Here is a 22,387-nt window from a genome sequence, read left to right on the forward strand (position 1 = left end):
TATATACCCAGCATTTCTTAGCATTAAAAAATAATAATAATAGCAGTTAGCGGTATCATGAATATTAAAAAAATTATGCTTCATGTACATATCGTGAAGATCATATCGCTCTGGGATAAAAACATCCATAGGATGAAAAAATATGAACATATTTATTGAGATGTCACAAGTTACCATTCACATACATACATTTTTCTTTCAGAAGGTGAAGCAGCTAGAAATTCATAAATGGCATGTTGTTCTGATGTTGAGACAAGGAAAAATCCCCTTTCATCTGTATGAAAATAAAATATTTCTCACAAATTTAAATTTTTCAGTATTTCAGTCAAAATGTACATAGATAACACTAAAAAATCTGTAAGGTTATCTTATTTTGATATATTTCATAAAACTGTTTTTCAGTTTACAGTCACTCAGAGCCTGTTAAAGGCCTAAAGACAAAACATTGCTGATTAATTTAGTTTTTTGTTTGAGAGATAAATGCAATAAATACGTTTACAAGTTCAGCATGTTAGAAGCTATAAAACTATTGCATTCAGTTCATAAAACTCAATGTTATTATGAGACAAAATATTCTGTGGTTATTTAAGATGAAAAAAATAGTTTACCTGTAGCAACATTTCTTGTAAAAATATTCTGAACCCTCAAAATAGGGCTATGAGTCACTTTTGTATCTTCTCGACCCGACATTAAGTTAGAATTGTGATATTTCAACAGCAACTTGTCATCTTGTTTCTGTAGCAACACTAAGATGTCTTCAAATAGAACAACATGGATATCTAATGTTTTTTTTGGCAAGCGCCAGGTCAACAGTCCTTCATAAATTAAATTGTGTTTAGTGAGGTCAAGATGCTAAGGAAACAAAAAATAATAAAAAATTACATACACAATAAATATATCAATAGCCCACATAAAATAAAAAACTGTCTAATAAATATATATTAAATACATTTGACAGAATAATGTTAAAGTTGTTGTTTTAATAACAAGTACTTGTATAAATAACTTTTTTGAGTAATAGTTATCACAACCATGCAGATTATATGAACATATTAATCACTCTTAGAATACAAACAATATTCTAAGTATCTGTCCTGAAGTGCAATAAAACAATTTCTCTTTACTGTAATGTGTTGCTGCAAGCAAAGTGACTTGTTTTCTTAAAATCCCACCCCCAGCCTAAACTGAGACAGTGCTACTTATCTTTCTGCAATTATTTCTCTCACATATTATTGTCAGAAATTACAGTATTCTAAAACGCTTATATATGTATATATTTTCTACTAGACGTGGAAATACAAATATATAGTATTTTAAATGGAAATATCTTTGTAAATACCAAGTGACTTTCACTTTGTGTTTTATTTTGTGAAACATTTCTCAATAATTATTTATAAACTAATACATACAGTGAGGTGACTTTTTTTTCAAATATTTGTAGAAGATAGCCACAATCAGATTTGTCTCACAGAGAAAATGTTAACAGAACTCTGCTCAATCTATATCTAACTAGAAAGAAACCACTAAAACATTCAATTTCAATAGGTTTTTTTGACAAAAAAAAAAAAAAAAAAGTCTTACACAAAGTTCTTGGTTTATGTCAACAAGTGGTGTCCAGTATTATTTGTGTGTTCACAGCAAAAAAAAAAAAAGCTTATTTCTGTCAGAAGTAACTCATGCTATCGAACTAACTTTGTAGTTTTGCGTTACAACAGAATCCACTTTTTCAAAGGCACTTCGATCCATTCTCTTCTGTAGTTCGCAAAGTCTGTGGTAGTTTTCAGACTCTTTCACTGCTTGATTTACATATGCAAGAATCTGCTTGCTGCAGTCTACAGCTTGAAGGAGATTTGCATATTCTTCTGTGTTTGCTGCAATTCAGAAGTAAGAAATATTCCTCAGAATGGAGAATAAATACTTTCATTGTAATTAGATGAAATTTGTGTAACATATTACAAAAAATCATAATCATCCTTTAAATACATTTTTCTGATTCCTTATGTTTACACAGTTTATAAAATATTTTTAACATTTCTTATAACGAATGTCTTTATTAAATATATATGTGTGTATACTTAACAATAACTTTAAAAAATTGTTAATATATTATTATCTCTGACACAAACTTTTTTATAGTTTGGATATATATAAGTATTTTTTTAATAATAAACCAAAAATATTGTATTTTGTGAATAAACTGTTTTCTGGTTCACTTGTACTTAAACAGATGTTTCTGAAATTTGATGTACAAGGTTTCCTGCATATTCATAGATTGGTAAGATTATTGTTCAAGCATAGAACCAAGATATTTTGTATTTATTTATATAGTAATTGTTAACACTGCAAGTGCCTCATTTTTATAGCATAAAACAGCAAACTTGGCTTAATTTACTGTACTTTATGCAAAGCAACCAAGAAACTAAAAAAAATTTTTCTTCTTACAACACAGGAATTAAAAAGAAAAGTAATTTTCTGAATGTTAATGGTCTCATGTTACTAACATACAAAGAATACATTTTTATCACAGTATTACTCTGCATACAGTTTGTTTAATTTTCCCAAAAGCTACTCAAGGTACATGTTCATTAGCCATCCTAATTTAGAAGTGATATATAAAATGAATGGCAACTATTTAACAGTATCCATCATCAACATCACAATGTCTCCACAACTAAAAGGGGTGAGCATGTTTGGTGATAGAATTCAAAGCTCTGCATAAAACACTCTTCTAGGCTTTCGCTAGCCATTAGCCACATCACCATTGGCGAAAAGAAACAGCCTGTGGCTAAAAAATCTAGTGTTGGTTTCACCACAGTAGTGAAAGATAATAATATTTTGGTCTTGGATGGTTTTCCTTTATTTATTCTGCTCAAGTTTTGGTCTTAACAGCTTTCGTAGTTTTAATTGCCATCCACGCCATTAATGATGACAAATGACCAGAGACTCCCGCCAGCGAGTTGAAGAAACAAGAAATGTCTTTAAAAACTACCACTAACTGTAATCTATATTTTCTCTATATATGTATTTTTATGATTTCATGGATATGACAACTAACACATTAAATTTAAAAAAAAATCACTCAGCTGTACTAATGATTTCTTTTATTTTCATTTCTTGTGCTACATATTTGATTCTGCCTGTGGTACACAAACAGTAGTCAGAGAAAAGCTGACTTTTGTCAAACCAATATATGGTCTGTAACAAAGTAGAAATCCCAAGTTTCATTTAACATGTGTTTGAATTGAGATCATGACAACTCCTAGATCAGATAAAAAGACGTCTAAACAGTTAAGATATATCAAGTTTTTTTCAAAAGAAGGTTGAAGCAACAACATCAACCGATGGTGGGAAATCCACTTCCAAAAGAAAAGACAGCTCTGAAAAAACTGAAGCTGGCAGCAGTGATCAGACTGTTGGTGTGAAAAAAATATATACTCGTGATTTTCATAGAGTTGTTAAAGAAACTTGGTTTTCACAGTTTCCTTGGCTGGAACATGTTTCACAACAAAATACATTTCATTGCAAATTATGCAAATTAACAAGAAGACAAATATTTATGTTACCACTGGGAAAACTGCTACTAAACCTAAAAAAGATGACTTGGTGTAGCATAAACAATCAGAAGGTCATCGCAGTGCAGTAGCATCATAAGTTTTGAAGGACATGTCAACTGCTACTGTGAACATGTATGTGGGGTGTAAAGGTGGCATTCAGACACAGATGGCCACATTACTTGTACAAGTAAAGGAAGCCATCCCAACTGTGAAGTTTCATTCCCTCCTTTCACTACAAGTATTCAATGTAAGAATATTCTTCATTCTAGTATTAATAAAATACTTTCTGTTTTCTACAGTATTTTCTTAAAACAAAAGGCAATTGCAAAATGTTTCACTTTCAGAAAATTGTCAAAGTATCTATCAAAAATTAAGTAGCTACCCAACTCTTCCAAATACAGTGGAGCGCCATTAAGCCGCGGTATTTGGAGGGGGTCAACCTGCTTAACCGTGGCTTAAACCTTTGTGACTGAAAAGCCGAAGTCACCAACAGCTCCACCGAGGAGCCTCATCCGGGCCATTGCGTGATCATTATATCAGATTATCGAATTAAAAATAATACTTTAATTATTGATCATTTTTTTTCACGGATTTACCGTAGATTAACTTTAATGTATGGAGAGGTGTGATTCGGTAACAATGGCAGCCTCCATAAAGCTGATATAGAGAGCGGATAAGGTAGATTAACAGTCAATTTCTATTGTAATATATTTTATTTATTTCCCAAATTAAAGCAAATCCTTTTTAAATATCCCCTTGAAGTTATAAAGCCAGGATTAAATTCTATAAGCTGAGTTTTTACACGTTCTTAAATTAGAGGTGAGCCGCGATAATCCTCGCTCACAAGACTTGCTACAGCGGCTTAAGCGATTTCACAGTTTATTGGTCTGCGGCTTAATGGCGCTCCACTGTATCTTTGTTTATTACTTTAATGGGTGGTCTTATTTCAAAACACAAGTTCTTATATATTTTTTAACAGGGAGTGACCTCTCTAAAGAAACTACACCTCAGTCACAAAGTGGAACAGAGAGCTTCATATACACCCACAGCCAGTCTCTGGATAATACGTACAGTGCCCTAAATCATGTAGTTCAGGAAGAAATGCAGGCAGACGTTTGGGCATCACCTTTCCATTTTTTGCTCTTGAAGCAGATGAAGAAACTGATACAGGAAACACCTCTATACTGATAATTTATATCAGGTATCTTTCATCATTAGGCAAGGTTACAAGTCGATTCCTTGCTGTGAGTGAGCTGACCAACAGTGGGGCTGATTCTATCTACAACACAATGCACTCGGTCATGGTAGATCGCGTATTGTTTGATGTTGACTTAATTGGACTTGCAACTGATGGTGCAAATGTCATGGTGGGAATAAAAACAGGTGTTGCCACAAAATTTAAGGAGGAATGCCCCTGGATAATAACAAGTCATTGTTTGGCACACAGATTACAGTTGGCAGCTGAAAAGGCAGCAAACCAGTTGCCATACCTTGTGAAGTACATTTCAGTTTTGAACCAGTTTGCAAAAAGCCTGAAATATTCTCCCAAGTTGTGTCGGGTTCTGGAAGAGAGCAAAGCATTGCATGGAGAGAAAAGCAACAAAATCAGGCAAGTGTTCTTCACACGATGGCTCTCTTTTAATGATTCCGTCCAAGCACTAGTCAACTGTATTGCATCTGTGATAAGCTGCCTGCAGGTCGTAGCAATGGAAAGTGGTACTCCAGGCCGAGCCTTACTACATGGTCTAGTCCAGCAAATGTCATGATGACACATTTTTTGACTGATGCTGTTGGCATTCTTGGACTTTTGTCAAGATCTCTACAGAGAGCTGATTTATCTTATGATCAGACTAAAGCAATTATTGATGGGTCAAATCTGTAAATTCAGTTGCTGGTACACATCCCTGGTCCTTACACACAGACTGCACTGAAGGAACTCTCACAAGCTCCTGACACCAGTGGTTACACTTCTTACAGAGGCCATGACATCAAAGATATTGATAAACAACATGAAAGGTATAGATCAGCTGCTGAGTCATTTGCTGAAGTGGTGGTCACAAGACTACAAGTAGCATTCCCAGACACTAACACCATGTCATTGTTTTCAATATTTAGCCCATGTCACAGCAGAGCAGTATCTGATGAGGATGATCTGAAGAAACTCATCCAGCACTTCTCTCCTTTTGTCAATGAGGATGATGCACTGACTGAATAACTGCTACTAAGGAACATAATGGAACAGGATGTTCACAAAAACATAAAGAGCTTCTACAAGGAATACATCCACCAGACCTGTCAAACTTTTCCAAATCTGTCTCAGCTTGCAGCAATTGGATTAATAATTCCAGTTACATCTGTTAACTGTGAGCAGGGAACTAGCAGATACAACAGCATCAAAACAGATGCCAGGAGCAGTCTGTCTGTGGCCAAGACAGAAATGTTACTGAACTTATCCATGGAGTCCAAACCTTTAGATAAATTTAACTTCGACTCTGCATTCAGATACTGGGTCACTCACAAAGACAGACGTGGGTACTATTCCCTGTTGAAGAAATGTGCTTTGGAACCTCAGGTGTCAATTTCTACCACACCTTCTGTTGAGAATGATGTGGCTGAAGAGCTGCCATTGGATTTATCTACTTACTAGTCATGCTACCTTATTCTAGTTTTCAGCCATTTTTTTTTGTTTCTGTGTTATTTTGAGAAATGTATGTCTTTATTTTCCCTTTATCATGTTTATTTTGTTATTTTGTTTTGTTTTTTTTTGGCAGGGAAGGTTGCTGGGGAATAAAAAAATAGTACAAAACCTAATGTCTTGTAGATTTTCACATAATTATAACTATTTTTTACTGGATGAAATTGATGCATATTAAAAGTCACGCACCACATAGTTTTTGGCAACCTAAAATTGTGACTAAACAACTGTCACTGTGGCTAAAAGAAAATTATTTTGCTTAGCCACAGTGGCTAAGAGAGTTACTTTTCTAGTGGAAACCCAGACTTTTGCACATGATTAGTAACCGATCTTCAACTTTAAAATTACGAGTTCACTCTACAGAGAGTAAAGCACATTTAAAAAAAATGTTCACACAACAGTTGTACCTTTATAATTTTCTGCTTTTTAATATCCATTTCAAAGAACATGTATGTGCCTGTTTTAATGCACAATGTTTACTCATGTTTGTTTGAAGTCTAATGTCATGTATGTGAAAAATGGTGTCTGTATTTCAACTGATAGATTAGAGGAAATACAGCTAGACAATGGTAAATTACAGGCAACTCCTGGGATAATCAAATTAAACATTAGGGTTTGATTGCCACTCTCATAACACATCCACAGCTCCAAATGTGCAGGTCGAATTTTGAAACAAAAGGATGTAAACTATAGTTCCTCAAATTCACAATTCAGTCACTTATCACCAAGAGTTCATGCCCAGCTCTCAGAAGAAATAATATCAAGAGTTTTATTGCTATTTCTTTTAATCAATAGCAACAAAAAAGTTAGCTTACAAACAAATAAAACTGTTTTTTTTTTTTTGTAATTTTGCACAAAGCTACACAAGGGCTATCTGCACTAGCCATTCCTAATTTAGAGGTGTAAGACTAGAGGGAAGGCAGCTAGTCATCACCACCCACTACCAACTGTTGGGCTACTCTTTTATCAATGAATAGTGGAATTGACTGTAACATTATAACACCCCCACAACTGAAAGGGCAACCATGCTTGGCATGACAGGGATTCGAACCTGTGACCCTCAGATTACAAATCGAACACCTTAACCCACCTGGCCATGCCAGGCCAACAAATAAAAGAAAAACACATATGGACTCTTATTTTTTAATTCCTAGTTCCAATAATTATTTCAAGTTTGCTTATTTAGAATCCATATATTTGACAAAGAGCACTTAAATGCTGAAAGTGAAATTTAACTTTCAAAAAACAGCTTATTACTTACGTGCTGAATATTTTGCAATATTTTCGAGAAGTAACGGGTACTTTGTAAGCCTCTGAAAACCAGCTACAATAATATCTTTCAACTGAAGTCTTCTACAAAGTGGTTGCATCTCAGCATCCTGATGCAAAACAAAATATACTCTTGTATTTGGCTTAACCTTGTATTAATACATAGTAGTTTAGTTTTGCAACCATAATAGTTTAACAGTATATCACCAAGAAATAGTTTAACATTTAATACAAATGCTCTAATAAATTTTTGTATAATAGGTGACTTAATTAACATAGTGGAATATCAAAACAAAATTCTCATGAAGTATATAACAGACTTCATTTGTGAATAAATATATCTTCATGCATGCAAATTTAAATTAAATACTAATATATTTCATCTGAATACTACAAACACTTAACTGAATCTACAGTAAACAAACCTTTATTTATTTTAGTTTAAGCAAAATACAGCATGAATTAAATAATTTTGACATGAAGTATGGGTAGGCTCAAAAGAAAACTAAAACTTAATAACTGAAAAAGTGGGTACATACATTGTTTTACCTCAAAGAATGGCTTACACTAAAACATAGTGTTCAACACTGCTTTTGTAAGGATATTACTTTTACTGTTTGTAACCAGAAGTAAACAAAACAATAGCAAACATTCTGCACTTAAAAGATGTAAACAAGGTAAACAATTTAAATACATACACTTGCATCATTCAGCACAACTATCTTGTAATATTTTAGATGGGGCAAAAGATGAAAGACTTACTGCCAAAAATTGTGCCAATTTTTGTTCCTTACGTTGCTTGTTTTTCAATTGTTCTAAAGCCACTGACTGGTTTCTACAAAATGTCGAGGCTGCTTTTTTTAGCCTTTCTCCAGAGCAACCATTAAACTGAAATTACAATAATTGATAAAACGTTTTGGAAATACATTTGAAAAACTCCAACACTATTGTAAAAGATAGTACTTTTGAGAGAAAGTTGACGAAAGAGAAAAACACCACAACACTATAAAGTGTAGAGCAACTTATCTGTAAGGTATCAGGCTCATTGAACAACTTTACATGTTTCAGAGATATTCTATTCCACTATAATTAGTGATGTTCCCGGTGTTTAACTCTTAACGAGACAGAGGTAGGCACTAGCAGTTAACGAAATTAATTTAACAAAGCATAAAGAACAGTTTTAAAAAATGAATCTCTCCCCACACACTCTGTATCTTTAACTATCAACATTATATTTTGTACAAAGATTGAAGTAAATAAATCACACAGTAACATGCATTAAACACGCCCCCTTTATTTTCCTTGCTATTACTCCATTCAGTACTGCAGTTAACTGCAATATAACTCATCCATGTGTTACAGAACTTTAGTCTAACCCAAAGTGAAACATAATCAGGCTAAAGGTATACATGACACACTTAAAATTTACTGTTATAATACTAATTACAAAGAGGAACAAGTTTCTGCTCACTTAGTACTCTGCCATGTGTTAACTGCATTATCACAAAACCCTTTCACAAAGAAAGTATTTATATCCTAAGAATTACAAACACAAATCTGATCAGCTGTGTGTAAATTTATCAATACTATAAGTTAGCTATATGTTAATTCTGACACAACCTGAATGTCAGAATTAATTACCTAAATACTAGCACTTATTGCATATATAATGTTGAAGTAATTATATGTTCCACTACTTGTTTGAAAAGGAGAAAAAAGCTTCATGTAACTATAACAGTGACAAATATTCTAATAACATTTTTCTTGCATTTCACTTTCAAGATTGTAATGAACAAAGGTTTTAAGAAATAAGATTTTAATACATTAACTCATTCTCATACTCAATTGGTCATGATGTCTTCTTTAATTCTGATGGTTAATGAGTACAGTTCTTTATTATTTTATATTCCTCACTGCCTGAAACAATTTCATATTCAAGCCTATTTAACTCATTCCATTTTCTCATGCCATCAACCCAAGTGTATCCCTGACTTCAATTTGCTCTTTAAACCTTTAATTTTACCATCCTTCATTAGGTCTAAATATATGTCCAAAATAATACATCTTTCATTCCCTACATAATTTCTCACAATGATAATGCAATAATATTCAAACTCACTCTACTTACCAAATCTAATTTTCTATCAATAGTTAATGGAACTACATTTATAAAAAGCAGTAGAACATATGTATGTAGCCCAAATAAGCTAAAATGTTTACCATTTGAAGCATCATTTCTCCAATATCACCAATTATTGGTTCTTCATGACGACGAATTTTCATCATCTTATTGAATCCACCATGTATTTCCAACATTTCATCTAGATTGGGAAAGAGAAGTTGAAGTAGATCTGAAGGAAGCAGCTGTTCCTGCTGAAGTGGTCGGAAAAACAGCCCATCAAGCACTTTTAAGTTTCGAACATGGGTTCGCTCAGTATGGAACAATTCTATAAAAAGTAAGCAAGAAGATCACATAATTATACTTGCAATAAACAGATTATTACTAATGTTGCTAAGTGAAGAAATATTTTCTACATTCAAAAGGGATTTGCATGACATGCTCACTGATTGTCATACTGGGAAAAAAAATTGGCATTCTCGATGCCTCGTTTGCCATGGGAGTGGGCAATTTTTAGTTAGTTCACAATTATAAGTATTCAGGAGAACCTGAATGTATTTGCATCTTCTGATTTTCTTTGCCTAATACTGTGACAGCTGTCAGAACTCCCATGAAGTTTAAGTTAGATGTTTACCTTGGGTGAAAGTACTGTTTACTTGTTTCAACTTGAATTAGAACCAAATTCAGGTTTCAAGGGAATGGAAATCTGAAGATTTAATAAGGTAAAATTACAGAAAAGATCAAGTTTCAGTTAAATTTAACTTACCAATTTCTTTTTAACATAGCACAACAAATAAAATAATGTTTAGGGACAACAAGGGACTTGGTTCATATCAGCTGTCCCATCCTCTAAGCCAAGCTAAAACTAGTAAATACAAAAAAAATTAACACCAGCTCTTATCATTCACTCAAATTTACTGCCTCCACAACATCTAAAGACAGCTCACTTCACAGGTCAACCACTCTATTTGAAAAATAAAATTGTTTTAGCTGAAGATGGCTTCTACCTTTCCTATGTCTATATTTGTGTTCACTAGTTCTATAGTTTTCACTCTTAAGTATGAAAAACATGGATATATAAACATTATCAATACCTTTTACAATTTTAAACACTTCAATCAGATCCTCTCTAACTCTTCTTTTATTCAAGAAAAAACAATTTAAGGATCTTAATCTAAGTTACTAATTTGTATGAAACTATAAACTTAGTATTTTGACATCACTAACACCTAATTTTAAACAGTGCTGCATTCAGCATACCACATGACTCACTAAAATCTATATTTAGGTGTGTTCTTTTAATATTTACTTTTATATTAAGAAATTGACTTTATATAACATTAAAGTTGATTTATAATCTATAATTTGATTCAAAACTTACTGATATAAATTCACAAAATGATACTGACTTTGGGCCATGACATGTTGTGAAAGGATTAATTTAACATATGGGAGAAGAGAGCTAAAACAAATTGGACAGAGTTTTTCACTAAATGTTTCTCTTCAGATGGGACTCTTACCATTCACTTTTTTATTGTTCTGTATTGAAGTGTATTATTTTGTGCTTTGTTGTTAATAAACATTTGTATTTGTGTGTTATCTGATCCTTTCTGCAATGAGCCACTTTTAGATAGGGAAAAACAGACTTTCACATCTGATATCCTAAAGTTTCCAGTTAGTTGGCCTTACTGTCTACTATGGGGTACATCTGTAAGCTGGAAAATACCACAACTCATGGTAATTCACCAACAACACGAGTTTTCAGCTTAGAGACAATAACTCTAGAATGTAAAAATCCTGCCAGAATGCAGCACTAAACAGTATTCTTCTCAGCTTCTCAAATAAAAGTGCTCAAAAATATATCAAAGACCAATTATTTTTAAAGATGAAAGAGATATATGAGGTACATAATATTTCTCTGTAATATTCCACTTCAAGTCTTTAACTAACCTACTTCATACATAAAACATTTTATGAGTCAAGTATGAACAACAAAACTTGTATATTTATAACAAATTATTTTACCATTTATCACATCTTGTCGTTTCTTTTCCTTGGGTTTCATTAAACGTAACTCTTCTACATTGACGTTATCCTGCCAGTTTGGTTGGTCTGCCTCTGCTTCCAGGTCAGAGTCATTGTAGTGGTGAAAAGTGGATGATAATCCACTTGATGGAAGGATTCCAGGCAAAGGACTGGGGCCTGTGATGGGGTCTGCTGGGGTTCCTGAGGGAGTTCGATGGACCATATCTACAGAAGTACATGGGCTTTCCAAACTTCTGTTAAGAGAATGTGGAAAACATTGTACTGATAACATACTGGTCATAACCTTAACAATTCCTTTACACAGCGTAAAGATATTTTCCTATAATAATTGTTATAAAACCAAATATGAAAACATTCACACGTTTTTTAATAATAAGGTGGTGGCACAAATAAAATGTTTATTTCTTACTAAGAACGAATATATGGAGAAATTTACATCAGTGTTAGAATTTATTGTTTTTAGTATAAATGTTTCTGGATTACAACCAGTAATGTAAAACTAATTCTTAACAGTTCACATATATGTATGCATAGTGTTTTTGTCTTTAGCACAGGGTTTAACAGCAGAAAACTTGTAAAGTGCTAATGATTAGACATAACATTTTAAATGACTAGTTGCTATTGATTACACAATGCACTACTTACACTGCAGGAAATCAAACCTTGCATTTTAGTGTTTTAAAGCTGTAAATTTACTGCTGACTCACTAGGGGGCTTAACTGTCTATACACTTATGTTAGCACTGTATGATTGTATAAGGTGAAGGCTAAAGACATGCATATTACATTAATTTTACAAACCAAAAGGAAGAAACCTGGTTAAAATAAGTGCAAAAGAGCTTAATTATGATAGTTCGCAAGTTACCAAAAAGTTGCCAAGCTCTTATGAACCCTTAGCAATAGCTCATTCTTGAAGTAGTTTCACATATTTTAATGTTCTTAATTTCATTTGCTGTTCTCACTCATTTTCTATTGATAAGAGTGATAAACTAGTTCATGATAATTTTTGGTCAATGCCCCTTCTTCATTGAATGTTATAACTTATTTGTACACAGTGTTTCACATACCAGTGATGTTTGGGTCATGCTTCCATTGAAGAGCTTAGGCTTAATTCCTTCTGTGTCAGGCTTATTGAAAATGAGCTAAAACAGTCAGGTTTCTTTTTATTCTGCTTTTTGATGGCTTATACTTTACATTAATGAGCACTGATTTTAATGTATCATAACATGCAAATAAATTTGATAAAATAATTAAAAGTACAGAAAGGAACAGTTTGCTGGAAATAAGTCAGGCAAATATTTTTTTTTAAATGGAGGGTGCCCGAGTTATCTCTAGCAAGGCATGGAAGTGGTTAATAAAGTATTTAACATTTTATCATTAATGTTGTATTCAAATTGTGTCACTGAAGCTACTTTTTTTTGCTATTAAGACAGGATCTGGGTTCTATCAGCTGGTCACTATGTTTTAGTTTGCTCCAAACATTCAAACTGTAGATGCACATTATTATGAATTACTTCTTAGAAAGTTGAGAAATACATGCAAAATTTGAAACTAGAGGTCGCTGTTTTATCAAATTTAGTAGTTATGGCACATACTGCTATTAGAATGTTATTACCTCTAGAATTTGACAAAGTAATACAGTTAACATTTATATTCACCATTATTTTGCATTTCACAACTACCACTTAGCTTTAAACACCTGGAAGATACGCAAACAAAAATAACAAATACGATTTTTTGTACAATATACTTTAAACTGGCAATTTATTAGTACTAAGCTCTTACCTTATAGAATTTATATGTAGACTTCACATATATACTCAAGTGCTCGACTACTTCACAAAGTAATAGAAACTGAAGAACATGTTGTCTTCAAACGTACGTGATACGAGTTATTAATTATTTGTTTTATTTTCCTCTTGGTTGATTTCAATCAAAACGTTTTCACTATATATCTAATTACGATGGCTATCTCAAAAATTACAAGTTTTTGCCTGTCACTAGAAAACGAGAAATACTGCGATAAACTTGCTTAAAAACGAGTAACAATTTTCAACCCTTAGAAATATTAGATTTATGGTCACGTATCTTAGGTTCATCCATATGAAACTATTTCCACTATTTTGATTGGCAAACCTCGTGCTTTCAACTGACAAATAGTGAAATCAACGCCAGTGATATTAAAGGAATAAGCGCAGGTACCGATTCACATTCAACGAGAGAGTTCCTGTGACCGATCGATCCACATTTTTCTCGGCATACAGGGAAATAAAGTCGTTATGTTCATTGATACGTCAAAACTTTTGTTAATAGATTGTCGTAAAACACGAAGCCCTACAAACGAATTATATCAGGATATCCACGAAAAAATACTCTGTGGCCCCTTCTTAATAAAAAGTCCACTGCTCCAAATTTATACAAATATAATACATGCCTGATTACGCATGCCTGCCCACAATTCCTACGATGCGCACGTGTATGGTAGAGCTAAAACGACATGACTTGCCCGAAAAGCATAAAGGATAACAGATAGTACGCCTAACTTTATTACGAAGCTGTACTATAATTCATATTTAGAGATGTTTTTAGATTATCAAAGTTGAATAAAATTACAAATTAATTTTTTTCTGCCACGTTTCTTCTGACTTTCTCAAAGGCACCAACAAAAAGAGCCAAAAAAACTTGCTGACATAAAAGTATAAGAAATGTCCAAAAGTATTTCTAGAATACAGTTGTTAAAAATAACATAAAAACAATTAATTTTACAATACAGTATAATCATTTAAATATTTCTATATATGCTTCAAGTTATTTATCGAAAACAAAGCTGGGACAATACTGTAGAATTCTAAAATTATATTTGATTTATATACATGCACCACATTATTTTCAGCCATATCATAATATAGGTTACAAAAACAAATACGTGCACACAACAGACATTTGAAATGAACTATGTCGCCATCTACCGACAGCCCTGCTAATTTATAGGATTAATAAAATTAACTAGATAAAATATTCGAGTGAACGATGAATAATTCAATTTTCGAGAATCTCGCACTGTTCACTAGGATTTTGTCACTTTGAGCAATGTTTGCGTCTCAACAGATTAGGTAATAAGTGAAATGATATCAATGTTTGATTACGTTAACTTCTTTCTTCCCACCGTATGATGAAGATAGAAACCTCTAGCGAGGTTCACTGTTATGTTTTTTCATTTGTTCGTTTTCGCGCAAAGCCACACACACATACGACTATTTGTAATCTATTCGCCGTAGGAAATCGAGTCCCGGATTTTAGTCCTGCAACTTCGCTGACCCACACCGAGTTTCTCAGCAAACTTTTGCGTCTTAATACCGCTTGGAAATACAGTAAAAAGTATTCAATTATTATTTTAAATTTCACGTTTCGAATTCTAACATACTGATGCAAAGTGTTTTTTAAATCGGTTTTATAATACAGATTTAGAGTACAATTTATGTACAGTGTTTTATGAATAGTCTCTGTAATATGGATTTACGTAGAATTGATACACAGTGTTTATTAATTAGTGTCTGTAATATCCTTTCTAACTATCATTTTAAACAACAATTTTATTCACGTTTTCCATAATATTAGTACCTTACGTTAAAACATTTTGTAAATGTCACGTTAAATAAACTGTTACTTATTTGAATTTTGTTACTATGAAATCAAAAATATACTTCTGTACATATTACACACACACACAAACAAGACAGAGAGAGAGAGAAAACGAAGTCCAAGCACTTTCAGCAGGTGTTTCCTTCAGTTACTCTAACACAGGATGAAGGCGCCATTGATTTTTATAATGTGATATACAAACGCTTTTTATCCTACGCATTTTTATAATTTAACCTGTTTCACGTTTACAAACTACGGTGATCCACAAACACACACACATTAGTAAAGCGTATAAAGTAACTAAAACGAATATCTTAACGTTCTGTTGTTGGGAAATTATTCTACAAATTAGTTTAAATATTCAGCACAAACAAAAGTACTGAAGATTATCTAACTTTTTAATACTTAAAGACACACAAGTGGGCTACCATTTTTCAAAGAGGAAAACCAAAAAGAAATTATCACTTACTGAGAGCGAAGTGTAATTAAAGAAAAAAAATCAATAGAAAATAAGTTACAATTCTCGCTGTTTAGTCTCAGCGTATTTAGTATCATTAAAATCAATAACAGGACGATGGGTTTAATTAATCATGAAAGGATATGAACATCTGTCTAAAATTTTAAAACATTATAATGTTACAGTATAAAATACTGTCCATGTTTTACTACATCAATTGAATGTATAAATTGGCTTATCGAACTTTTTAACACAACATAATAAAGATGAAATCAATAAATTTTATATTATAAATGGCATTGGTAAAATACAGTCGAATCTGGTGTAAAACATATTAAAAATACTTGTATTTACTGATACACCATGCTACAATTTAAACTCTCATAAAGCGTCACTCTTAATCAACACACAGTATTTAAACAAAATAAAGTGTCCTTACTAAGTGTAGCGTGTTTTACAAGCTGTTGAAACTACAGGGTGTTCAGAAAGTCACTGTGCACTTATATATATATATATTTATTAACAGACATGTTTGAATATAGAATACAGAAGGTAAATATGAATGACAATTATAAACAATGTTGAAAGTGACCCCCGTTGGCATCAATACAGACCTGGATCCTTTTTATTTGGTTTCTAAACACCGCTATCAGTTGCTGGCTTGAAATAGACTGAATAAACTGTAATTACAAAACTGCACAGTGACTTTCTGAACACCCTGTATTATATAAGAGGAATTTTACTGGTGTGTTTAGGAATAACTGAAATGCATTTCAAATTCAAACAAAAATACCTGTCTCCGTAACATTAACTGAATTTTGATGGCAATACGAGTGACTTTGGCTCGCATCATCATAGTCACATAATACTAATGATTTTTTCTCTTTTTAAAAGTTACACACACAGCCACTTGTCTAAAATTTTCAGTTTAATACACACACACACATTTACATAAAATATAATGTAGATCATAATTCTAATATCTTAAACAATAAATGGGCAGTCATATAAAAGTTAAGGCTTCTTTGATGTGAAATGCGGCAGTATTTCTGAAAAATGTTTCATCCTTCATGAAATTCTTGAGTAAAATTTTTTTGTATCATTTAACATAATTCATACTTACCTTGCTGAAAGACTTGAATTGGAGGAGCTTCCTGAGTGGTTAAGATTTGACACTGGTTTATCATCTACGTCTACATCGCTGTGTGAAAAATTATCATAGCATGTTATAAATCTTATACTTTACCAGTTGTAGGAAAATACCTAAAAGAAATGTACACATTTATATACAGCCATTACTTACAATGAACTTCAGTCTAAAATACTTGCTTACCTCACACTGCATATGGATAAAACAAAATCACAAGTCACAGAATAGTAGTACCAAATAAAAATAATGATAATGATCTGCAGAAACGATTTAAAAAAAACTATTAATTTATTTGTTGTTATTTTCGTTTTGTGCGAACGTATGTGTCGAAGAAAAGAGAACAAATGTTACAAATAAATGTTTTTGTTTGATAAGACAGTTGCATTATTCTTTATTTTTGTGAATACATAAATACTGTGTTCAAAAGCATAACTGATTAAGAGTATTAAAACGTCTTTTGGCACAATGAAAGGTAAGCTTTTTATTACAGGTTACAGCCGACTAGTTTTGGTAAGACAGTTACCATCACCAGGGCTACTGTTATCAATTGGTCGGCTGTAACTTATAATAATGGGTTTACCTTTTATTGTGCCAAACAATATTTTACCTCTTAACACGTTGGCTCCCACACAACCTATCAGTGGGTCATGATATTCTTTTAGTAAGATCCACACGACCCATCAGTGAGTCGTGCTGAATTTTCTTTTTAAAGAGCCACTTATTGGCTGGGACACAACGGCTACATATACAGATGAGAGTGGGACATCAGGACAACATTTCTTTTCTAGACCATGGAAAGTATAGGCAAAATATGACCTGGGAGCCAACGTGTTAATATAGTTTCACAATGTGTCTGACAAGAAATTAACACCATTGACATTAAAGAGAAAAAATCATGTTAGGTGCTGTTTATTTTTAGTTTATCTTAATTTGTTCAGTAAAAATTTCAAGGATATTGGTAAAGATAACAATAACGTATATTTTTATTCTAGATGTTTTCAAGGTTCATATTTTCGTTAAGCACATGGCCCAACATTTCGAATTTCCTCTAAGGTTTCAGAACAATTTGAGTAATAGAAAAACAGAAATTAAGCTAGATTATATGATCACTAATTACCGAGTGAGTCAGCGAATTACTGAGCATTCATTAACCAATGAATAAGTCTCTAACTTGTAAAGCTATTGTGCAAAAGTTGTTTTGATTTAGTAAATTAAGTTGTGTTTCTGGTGCATTAATGGTAATACTAACTACTGTACTCATCCAAAAATTACTCAGCAAGTGGAATTATTAATTTAGATTTATTGCTTAGTGAACAAATGTTTAATCAGTTATATAGGCCCTTCAATTTGTAGAACTGAACATAAGGTGTAAAATGTTCTTTTCTTATAATTACGTTAACTACACATTATATTCTTTCTACCATACAGTCTAAAAGAATATGTCCAATAACAAAAATCATAAAAGACAAGCATCAGTAGTATGGTTTCAGGCACAATTTGAAAATAATTCAAAAACTGATGAAGCAATCACTTATAATAAACAAAGAACACAGTATCTGAGGATGAGAATAGTTCATCTGTCAACAGTAATAAGAAGTCCATTATCTAAAGTAATCAGTCTACCAGTCAATGGTTTCATTGTAGCATGCTGATTAACATCGGATCTATTGTTACAATTACTTGACCTAACCTCGTAATGAAAGCTGAGAAACTGCTTGTAGAGTAATACGAACAATAACTGTTCTGGTGAGAGGAAAGTTGAGAGTCACTATTTATCACTACAAGAAGCTAGTCTATACAACTGTATGTATAACTAACAATGAAAAAGAGTGAATATCAGGAACTGTCTTCAAGCAGAAATACAGACAAAAAGTGAGAACCACTTCAAATAGTTTCACAGTGCTATAGTCAAGAATATTTGACAGTTAAAGGATAAGAGGATGAATTTCCAGTAACGACAAGGTTAGAGCACAAAATAGTGAAGACAATTAACCTAAAGTGCAACCAAGTAAAATGCTGAAAGATTAGCACTTCAAATCAAAAGTTACCTGTCACGAGTGTCTTTGGAAGTAAATTGGAGATATAGGTCAAGTGGTTAATACAAATAAAGATTTGCCAGGTGTAAAACAATTTGCTGGATAACTGAAGGTTCTTGTCAAGATCACCATCAATGTATCATTTGGAACTGAAACCACCATTAATTTCTTTGACCACCTAATAACATGGTAGTAAGCAATGATAAATGGCATAAGGTAATCTCACTTTTGTTTCATAACCCAAGAAAAACAGAACTACCCCCAAAAGAAGATTTACTACCTGAGGCATTTAAGGATAGTAACTGATACAATATACAATATTAAATATTATTAACCAATCTGTGCTTCTACTTATATTTCAGCAATGATGTAATTACTGTGATGTTCAAACTTATGTGTACCAATGTTGTTATCCATAAACAAATATATCTTTACTAATTATTGAAATTTAATCCTAGTATCCATTATTATCTTTGTGCAATAGGATTGTTCAAGAAGCTAAGCAATTCAGGGTTGAAAATTGGTCTGTTTGTGTTGGTGTTTTATTCATCTTGTCAAACAGGGAAAGTCTGGTTAAGTCCAAACCTTCTAATCCATAATTCAGAGAGAAATGTTGTAAGTTTTATTTTAATCTAGATGCTTCTCAAGGTTTGTGTTATTGTTCAGTTGTAAGAAATTTTAAAGTCACAAGATTAAAAAGATTTGTGCAAAATTCAAAATAAACAAAAAAGCATATTCCAGTTTTGTAAATGCTAGGCTACTTACATAAAACCTAGAATTATGAAACAAAGTGCAAGAAAGTGCTTTTCTTATCATTAAGTAAACTGGACATTTTATTATTAATACTTTTGATTGAGCAATCCAAAACAACTGGCATAACAACAGAAACCATTATGACAATGTAAATAATATTTCAAATAAATTTTAAACCTTTGATATACATAACTGTAATCTACAGCAGAGGATATAATGAATTACAAAATATATCCCTATGTGAAATATTACATTTTTAATGTTAATTTTGGTGAAAAGAAAAAACAATAATTCTTAATATATCAACATTAAAAGGTTTGTCTTTCATTTTTTCCTTTTATAAGTTACAGTTTTTACAGTAAGACAGGTTTTTAGAGGTACGATGTTTCAATCTCTGGTGCGATCATTCTCAAAATGATTTTTGAACTTAAATCAACATTCGATGATATCTAATTATACGCAGTATAAGCTCTATCATATTTTTAACACAACATTCCTTATATAGTCCCTTATAGTTTGTTTATTGAATTTTGTACAAAGCTACATGAGTGCTATCTGTATCAGCTGTCCCTAATTCAGTAGTGAAAGGGTAGAGAGAAGGCAACTAGTCATCACTGCACAACACAAACCTTTAAGGTTACTTTTTTTTTTTAATCAACAAATAATGAAAATGACAATCACATTATAACACCCTCATGAATGACAGGGTTTCAAATCCCCTGATGCTTATATTGAATAATACTCAGAGAAATTATAATTGTTTTTTTTGTTTTTTTTTTGTCAGTAATGGTGGGTGATTTTTATCCTAAGACAATGGTCAGGGCATTGTTGAATTACATTATCTATGGAACACTTACCATTATTAAACTTTTTATGAAACCTATGAGGAACTGCTAAGATAATGAACCAAAATGTCTGAGTATTTTTACATGTTGTGGTCAGATTCAAGGCAACTTAAGAATGTATAGTGGCTCAATGCCCAAGGTGTCACGAGTGTAGAAAATGCAGATGCAATCATGATGGCACACCAGGTACTCAAAAAATTAGACATAAGAGAGGTCAAAATAGTTTAGGTAGAAAAACAAAATGTTATAAGCTCAAAGAGAAGTACATCTGCATATAGCAGCTGTAAACTTAGAAATGTATCTACGATTTGCCCTCAAATGGGGCTAAGTACAGAAGGAGAAGAACTATTCAAGATTGGGTGAGGAATAGAAAATACGAAGACTTTTATTGAGTGAAGTACAAAGATAAGACAAGGATGAATTCTTACCAGTCCACTCTGGTAAGAAACAACAATGTGAAAAACAACAACAGAGACATCTGCAGTCTAACAAGTTTTCTAATACTCATCTACTTTCAGCATTTAATCCATGAATTTCTAATATGTTACTACCAATAACCATACTTCATATTCTATTTTAATGTATAATCTTTATGCGAAACTTCAGCCAACAGTATCTGCCCAGTAGGCACTATATATAACAATATAATAGTAAATAATAAACATTAGGTGGAAAAGACTCGTGATTAATGTATCAAAAATTGACTGGAATGAAACAGATGGTAGTGCATTTCTTCTTTATTAATTTAAAGAAACTTATAGACACTTATTAGCTGAATTTGTTTTTCAATGAAATTCCTCGTTGCTTGAAGACATAGGACTTTTCAAATACCTAATGATTCCTCAACATAATGATCATAAAGCAACACACAATATAATTTGTAAAAATTACCTTAGAGACCTCAGAAAATACAAAAATTCTTAGTTTTAATTTGTTTACTCCTTAGGTCTTTATAATATATGAAAAAATGTTTTGTATGGAAAATACCATGCTTCTTTATTGGTAGGCAATCTAAATACTTTACACACATACCTTTTTGACCTTGGTATGTTTGGATCACTACGCTTCCTGAACGAATGTCTATTTTCCCTCTGTAAATAAAACACATGTAATAAATAAAGAGTTTTACTAGTAGAACAACAATTTCATAAATTTCTCTTTTTAGATGTTTCTTAAACACAATGTTTTAAATGTGAGGAGTTTATCACTTATGCTCACAGAATGAAAACTACATAGAGATTGTGAGAGAGGTGTATTTTGTTCTAGTTTAGACTTAAAGAGTTATTTGTACTGTTGTAGATGGACTTACACATGTTTAGTTGAATTGATATCTTACTACAGTTAAAAAATGAAGATAGACAAAACACGTTTTAGTATTGCTCTTTAATAATAAATAACTGATATGTGCATTTAGCTATAGTTTCTTCATGAAGTTAAAAACAACTTTATTCTTTTCAATCTAGTTATTAGCAAGAAATTTTAATCATGAAAACAAAACAAAACATATAATTACCTCTTAATAGGACTTGTGTTCATTGAAAACCAATATAACGTAAATCATAAAATGTTAAAACTTTATTAAAAGCATCCACATATATATAAGTTCACCATGCAGTCTTATTGGTGTTGAGGCACAATTTATTACAAATAAAACAATAAAAAGTGGGAGTACCCAAAATATGTTGTTTCTTATTTGTCAATAAGCTCCAAACTATACAAAGGATTGTCTGTGCTCTGCCTGTCACAGGTATGGAAACCCAGTTTCTAGGAGTATTAGTCCACAGACACACTGCTGTGCTACTGGGGATCTACCCAAAGGAAC

The 22,387-nt window shown here is 32.2% G+C and overlaps 1 protein-coding gene across 5 annotated transcripts in view; it reads right to left on the reverse strand.

Moving 5' to 3' along the window:
* LOC143238617 (rho guanine nucleotide exchange factor 11-like) overlaps positions 1-22,387 on the reverse strand; it is a 222,027-nt gene that overhangs the window by 18,289 nt on the left and 181,351 nt on the right. For all 5 annotated transcript variants that reach the window (XM_076478992.1, XM_076478990.1, XM_076478989.1 and 2 more), the window contains 9 exons: positions 21,598-21,656; positions 16,905-16,982; positions 11,663-11,916; positions 9,739-9,965; positions 8,281-8,406; positions 7,511-7,628; positions 1,693-1,871; positions 609-852; positions 190-274 (listed from right to left, as the gene is read on the reverse strand). In XM_076478992.1, coding sequence (XP_076335107.1) covers positions 190-274; positions 609-852; positions 1,693-1,871; positions 7,511-7,628; positions 8,281-8,406; positions 9,739-9,965; positions 11,663-11,916; positions 16,905-16,982; positions 21,598-21,656 — 1,370 coding nt within the window. The remainder of the gene's footprint in view (positions 1-189; positions 275-608; positions 853-1,692; positions 1,872-7,510; positions 7,629-8,280; positions 8,407-9,738; positions 9,966-11,662; positions 11,917-16,904; positions 16,983-21,597; positions 21,657-22,387) is intronic.

This window comes from Tachypleus tridentatus, chromosome 13 (assembly GCF_004210375.1).
Source record: "Tachypleus tridentatus isolate NWPU-2018 chromosome 13, ASM421037v1, whole genome shotgun sequence".
In the NCBI taxonomy this organism is placed as follows: domain Eukaryota; kingdom Metazoa; phylum Arthropoda; class Merostomata; order Xiphosura; family Limulidae; genus Tachypleus; species Tachypleus tridentatus.